Here is a 7,461-nt window from a genome sequence, read left to right as displayed (position 1 = left end):
GAACTCTTCTAAAATTACTTAACACTGTATCAGGTACATTGAAACAATGAATGTGCAGGAGAGTTCATTAAATAATTAAGGGGTTCCCATTGAAAATATTCTTAAAATTCTTAAAAATATTAACCAAAGTCTTAAGTAGTATATAGCCTTCTATAATAGAAGCGGGCAGTGTTTCTCAAAATATCTGACTTCCAAATTTCCCACCAAATTTGAGAATAACCATGTAAAAATCTTTACTCTTACAACAGAAATAACCATTATCCATTTGAGATTTGATTGGATCTACGGCAGTCCACTACCAGCTCCCTCTACCAGCGTCCACTAAGGCTAGGAAAGTCTGAGCGTGATCGTTGTATCATGTTATTTTGATCCGAAGAATCAGCAGTCGTATAGGGGGTACTGGATGAATTACTGGGGATATTTACATTACGTAATGTCTTTCTTTTATTCATATCTAAAAATAAAACAGACATTTTAAAATATCAGCCGGGAGAGTGCTTAGATACATATTTATGTACTATGGAGCCAAATAAGGCTTGGTCACCCTTTTGGAATACTTTCTGACAGCAGTAAAAACGTTCATTCCCAGCATCCCCTTCCCCCTTTTTCACCAAAATCAAACACAATTTAAAAAACGGAGCGTAGAGACTATGAGCTTCTTTTTTTTTTAAAATATCAAACATACCTGCAATAGCTAATAACATTTTTCTTCTGGCTCCAAATGTAGAAATACCCAGCTCGCGTAAATCCTGATCAGTGAGCGTCGTAAATGTAGATATATCAATCTGAAATAGAGTAAAAATAAAGCTAATCAGAACATCATATTATATGTTGATACTGTATGTCGCATTAAGTGGGATATAAACTGAAGTTCGCTGGTATTCCCAAGTTGGCAGCATGGGGCCAAGTTTCTTAAAGGTATCCTACACGATTTCAGAAATCCAGCTATCCCAACTCAATCGGGTAGCTGGAAAACTAAGTTACATTTTCTAAAACTGGTCCTGAAATCACTTTGAGAGAGTCCACACTCCAAATACTTAATTTTATTTGACCTACCTCTTGTTGTGAGAACAGGTCTGTATATTTTCCCAGACCCATGGTAGTGAATAGTTCAGCCAGGTCGGTTTTATGTGACCAATTTTTACACGGTAAGATAGCACTGTCTACATGATTACTGTTACTTAAACCAAACTCATCTAAAATACAGATAAATATTCTAAATATTATAACATCTAAAATACAGAAATATATTCTAAATATAACATCTAAAATACATAAAAATATTCTAATTAAACATATAACTAATAATATCAGCATGATTACATAGACCGAACTCATCTAAAATACAGAAATATATTCGAAAATATTACAACATCTAAAATACAGAAATATATTCGAAAATATTATAACATCTAAAATACATACAGACATAAAAAATCATATCAGCATGCAATTTTTAGTAACTTTATAGAAATAAATAGTCAACTCAGCAGTAAATAGGTACACTACATACAGTCAAATAGGTAAGAAAACCATCGGAAATTTGAGCTGCCATGCCAGTGAGCCAAATAAACAGCCCTGGTTTTGATTGTTATAAAAACATCAAGACCCTGTGATTGGGGGTACAAAGAGTCCAAAAGTTTTGAGAACCCTGGCTTTAAAGGGTGATTTACTTACATTTCTTTCTGGGACTAGGATATTCACCAGGAGCTTTGTTTAAAGGAGCATTAACTGGTACGATTTGATCTCTCCATGGATCTCGGTCTAAATCTATTCCTTCTGATATATCATTGCCTGGTGACTGAAAAAACACATCAGAATAACAAATCAAATCAATGAAAATGTATTTTAATCCAGACATAAATCAATAACAGTCATTGCTGTTTAAAATCAATATTAAATAGAATTTATATAAAAATAATATCAGAGATTGAAGCCATCTAATGTGTCAAATAATGAAATTTTTGTCAACACTCAATGAGACCTTAAAGGATCTTTCTTGTAATAAGTGACACTGTCGTGAAAGGACCGAAATACAGAATGGCTTTTGGAAATTTGAAAAATATCCACTCCATAACTAAGTCTGTAAGCTTATCATGCCTTTCATAAAATCTTCATAGACAATAATGTACATATTGGTATCTAATATTGCCAACTCGACATCTTGTTAAGAGCATCCACTCAGATAAAAACGTGAAAACATTAGAATTCTCATTAAAAACCTACCTGAAATGCGGCCATTGTAGAGTCACATTTAGAAGAAATACCAATTTGTCCCATTCTCTCTCTGATAGCTGATTCTGGCATAGATTTAGAGAATCCCATTCCAGACCAGGCGTCAGTAGGGTGTCTTGATTCACCCTCAGGTTTCTTTCTTATAGCTACAAATAAACAAGAAACATGATAAGTTAAACACTGCTGATGAGCTGAAAGCAGATTTAATCACCAACTATCATTATAATTACCATGTGTGCCTTTGAAATTACTTTAGGGACTTTTAATTTGGAAATCTACAAAGAATGCCACTTATATTTTAAATGAGCTAATCTACACATAAAACACAAGCCGTCCTGATGAGGATTTTATATCTGAAATACATATTGATAGCACGGTTGTGCTCTTATCCATTACAGTTTGAATAAAAGGATAATGAAGGTGTATGTACCTTTTAAAGCCATCAATTTCTTCTCCTCATAGTCAAACGGTGAAGAATAAGCCATGGCTGAATAAATAGACGACATGGAACTCTTTCTTTCAATACCAGGAGCTAGTATATCTGAGCTATTAGAATTAGTAAGTGACACATCTGACTGGTCTCCATTTCTATAAAATAATAACAATTAAAAGTTAAAAATACACTATATGTAAATTTGCATGAAAAACGTTAATATACACTCCAATTCTAAGGCAACATTTTTCAAAATTACTAGTTTTCTGGAATTTCACAATCTGATAAATGCAAATCTTGGTGTTTTAATTTGTGTTTTCTGACATTACAGAGATAGAAAAGAGGTTTTCTAAATTTGTTATGTGTATCAGGGACATTGATAGCATCAATTTGCACCATTACAATTTTCAATCAGACGTCAGCTGTTCCTGCAATTCCACTAATACTAAGTGTTTTATGACATTACCACTGCAAAATTTGCCTGTATCACATAAGGCACTTCTTGATTAGTGACGTCATAAAACACTTAGTTTTAGTAGAATGGCTTGAACCACAGAATTGGAATGGTGCAACTTGATGCTATCAGTGTCCCTGATACACATACAAAATTAGGAAAAACTCTTTACATTCTCTTTAAATCGTATTACGTGGAATCGTTTATATAATATATTTATTATGAAGACTAAGGTAACTTACCCAATATGTCTGTCAAGAAACATTGACTGTGATTTGGTTAAAGGTGGAAGGGCAGTAGTTTTACTCAATCCCAACAGATCTAATGTATGCCCACTGCTAGATAAGGGGGTATCTCTCTTTAATATACCACCAATGGCACTGCTGGCTGTCTGTATCCCTGATAAATCTATAACATCAGAATCAAATGTTGAAATGGACTTTTTACAATTTAATGTTTCGCTTCAATAAAAGTTGTATATCCTACTGTTCTACACTTTTTCAATTTCAAAGTAATAAGAGACCATAACAAATTGTCCCACATGAGCTATTGGAAACGCATTAAGGCCTACATGTTCTCCCTTTTACTTGTATCACTACTAGGTAATTTTGAAGGTACTATCTTGAGCTATGATTTAAATGAATCTTTAATCTATCAATAAATCTTATTGAAACAATTAAACACTAACATTAACCCATTACAGAAAAAGATAAAACTAACTTACCTGGATGACAGGGGCTACCTAGATTGATAGGACTAGAGCTGGACGTCGGAGTCTGATGAGGAGAATTCGTTGAATCACTATTATTACAACTTGATGCTAAAATAAAAAGCAAAATCAATAACAATTGCAGGACTAAGATGTGTTCAGGGAAGAAAATCACCCCTCATCGTACAGGCATAATCAGCAATATTAAGACAAAGGTAAAGGTCACAGCTCTTCAAAGTAGAAAACAAAAAAGGTTACAGTTCATCTGTTGCTACCCAAGTTGTCCCCAATGAGACACAACAATATTAATATTGATCAAACATGGCACAGCTCAGTTTCGTAAGGTTTAGGTTTTGTTCTGTAACCTCCTTCAACACATTTATATTCAGCAATATTATGATGAAGTTCAAATTTAGAGCTCTTCAAAATAAAAAAAAAAAAAGGTTACATTTCATTTTCATGACCTGTTGCTACCCAAGTTAACAGACTAAACTGGTTGGAGGTATTGTTTTACCTCTTACCTTGGTTAAAACAAGAAGTCTGTTGCTGTTGAATATTTTGATGTTGATGAATATTTTGATGCTGTTGATGTTGATGTTGTGGTATGACTGAAATAAAGTCGCTGGACGGAGGGTAATCATTCTGGTAGCCGTTGACTGCGGCCAGATTGTTGGTGGACGGGATGACGCTGGCTGGACATTGAGACATGATGTTTAATGGTGTAGATTGGAGGGCAGCGGAACAGGACGTCACTGGAGCGACCACCATCAGTGGACTGTACACATCTGAAAAGAAACAGGAATATATAGGATTAAGAGATGGCTAACACGAGAAACAACTTGTTGTGGCATCTGAATTTTTCTTAACCTGAGGGGGATTGGAACCCACTTCAACTCATGGCCTAGCAGACGACTACCTACTGACTGATTTATTCCATTGATAGGCATTGAAAGGAGAACAAATTATATGTACTCAATGTGAGAGACAACAAATCAGCACATCCAAACTGCCATCCACAAGCCTGAGGTCCAAAAGATCACAAAATTCATAGGATTGAAGAAATTCCAATGAACTGCTATTGCCAAGCAGAACTACGCATTATCAAATCAAAATCCATACAAGCAAGACAGTTCCATTAGTCAAAATCTCATCCAAAGTATGACAAAATCAAGAGTAGAAGTTGTGTAGTAGTGGACTCCTCCAAATAGAAGTACCATCAGGTGTTTCAAAAAGATTAAGCATGGCCTACTTCGTGTGATACACCTGCCATTACCACAATGGTAAAAATCATGAGATACAACCGGATTAATTCATTCAAAGGGATCTTTAAAATGCCTGTAGTCTGAAGGGCCCCAGTTTTACAGGTTAACTAGCAGCTACCTGAGCCCCAGCTGACATAAAACAGTAAAAGAAACATAAAGAGTACATACTATGTGTATTTTGTATCCAATGATTAGGACTGGTAGGGGAGGGGAGATTGTGTGGACTGGACGGACTACGATGACCGTTCAACATCAGCAGCGAATTACACGTTGAATTGGTATTGACGTTTAATATACTCTGACCAATATATCCTGAAATACATTAATATAAACGGTATTATTTCAAGATACAAGGGCAACAATACAATATATAATCTGTGAGGGAAAATCTGTAGTATATTTTATAAAACAATGATGGTATCATTGTGTATGACATTCACGTAGGTATCTGTTCAAGTTTCTAGCAGATTTCTTAAAATTTGTGGAATAAAACTGCTAAAAATATTTCATTTACTTGTCTCCTAACAACAAAAACTCAAAGGTTCTGAAGTCCAAAACTCATAATTTCTCAAGCTTTAAGCAATTCTTGAAAATTGTTTGATGTTTTTTATTACTTTTATTTTTTACTGTTATATTATGGTAAATTTAAATTTATTTTAAAAGTTATAAAATTTTCCCCAACTATAATGTTTAGAATTGAAGTAATAATATTTTATTTTTTTTACTGTTATATTATGGTGAATTCAATGTTATTCTAAAGGTTGGAAGACAAATTACAAAATTTTCCCCTACTTTAACATTCAGAATAAAGTAATAATATTTTCTCTTTTTACTGTTATATTGTGGTGAATTCAATGTTATTCTAAAGGTTGGAAGACAAATTACAAAATTTTCCCCTACTTTAACATTCAGAATAAAGTAATAATATTTTCTCTTTTTACTGTTATATTATGGTGAATTCAATGTTATTCTAAAGGTTGGAAGACAAATTACAAAATTTTCCCCTACTTTAACATTCAGAATAAAGTAATAATATTTTCTCTTTTTACTGTTATATTATGGTGAATTCAATGTTATTTTAAAAGTTGGAAGACAACTGATTACAAATTTTTGCCCTAAGATAATGTTTAGAATTGAAGTAATAATACTTCCCTACATTTTCTCTGCTGTAATATTATAGTTCAGAATTCAAGAAGTGTAAAACATAATTGCTAAATATAATTTATTTGACATGACTCGACATTCCTTTACGACAAAAACTGACATTCTATGAACTCATTTTGTCTAGTTAACAAGATTATTTCACACAAAAATTCAAAATGTTACGAAAAAAAACTTCTGTGTAATTTGCGTCTTTAAGTTCTCATTAAAAAAAGTTAGAATTAAAAGGTTGGTGCCCGTGCCAATACAAACAGCATGAGTACCGCCTGCTACAAATTACCTTGGCAACCATTCCTGTTATGTCATTTTATTCATCCCACTCATTAAGTAAGACTGTCTGCAATCATAGGATCAAAATTTCTTCGGGGTTCAGGTCTACAGCTCCCTTCCCTTCCTACCATTCAGCCCCACCCTCCTCCCTAGAACAGCTCTCTCCATTAAATTGCCTTAGCAACCATTCCTGACATGTCATTTTATTCCTCCCTCTCAGAAATTTCTGTCTGCAATCATATGATCAAAATTTTTCATAACTGGTTTAGGGCATCTTGAGTTCCCCCATCCATAAAATTCCAACCCCACCCCCTCCCTTCCCAAGAACAGCTCTCTCCACCACCGTACAGGGATTCTGATATATATATATGACCCCTGGTAAGTTCAACTCATGATTGCTCTGATTCCCTTGACCAAGTTTGAAACTGTTAAAAGATAGTATAACTTTAATATTGACTGTCTTCTTAGTTTTATGGATTTACCAGGTAATAATAACAGTTTTGCAACTTGTCTTTTGCAAGAATCTTTACTTTTTGACCTAGGCCAGTGCTTTTATAAGACTATGTTCTCCTCACCAAGTATACTCTTATTGGCCTCGTTTGAGAAATCAAATTTCATGTTTATTCTAAGAGGTAGTATCTCTTTAAACGAACACCAGGTGTATAATAATCAGTATAAAATAACAATGACGTTAATTTGAAGATTTGAAGATTTAAACTTTAGTTTATAAAAGCTGGGAAGTAATTTAAAAAGATAACTCTTTCTGTATTTACGTCACATCCTTACAAAAAAATCGATAATAAATTTTAATTTTATGGGAAAACGTTTGAAATTTAACGATAGTGAAAGAAACTGCTTTTGTCTGTCAAATTCTACAATAAAATCAAAAAAAAAATTTTGAATTTTTTAGAAAATAAATCATTGCATTGAAAATAAA

At 33.5% G+C, this 7,461-nt stretch overlaps 1 protein-coding gene across 1 annotated transcript; it reads right to left on the bottom strand.

Moving 5' to 3' along the window:
* Positions 1–308: 308 nt before the first annotated feature.
* Positions 309–6,726, bottom strand: LOTGIDRAFT_156458 (hypothetical protein; the record flags this gene model as incomplete). Its single annotated transcript, XM_009047092.1, has 11 exons — positions 309–454; positions 686–785; positions 1,057–1,232; positions 1,678–1,801; positions 2,227–2,381; positions 2,666–2,823; positions 3,365–3,530; positions 3,847–3,942; positions 4,353–4,616; positions 5,262–5,405; positions 6,666–6,726. The coding sequence occupies 11 exons, from the start codon at positions 6,724–6,726 to the stop codon at positions 309–311; spliced, it is 1,590 nt and encodes a 529-aa protein (XP_009045340.1).
* Positions 6,727–7,461: the final 735 nt, after the last annotated feature.

This window comes from Lottia gigantea (genome assembly GCF_000327385.1).
Source record: "Lottia gigantea unplaced genomic scaffold LOTGIsca_11, whole genome shotgun sequence".
Lineage (NCBI taxonomy): Eukaryota > Metazoa > Mollusca > Gastropoda > Lottiidae > Lottia > Lottia gigantea.
This window is presented reverse-complemented; position numbering and strand designations above follow the sequence as displayed.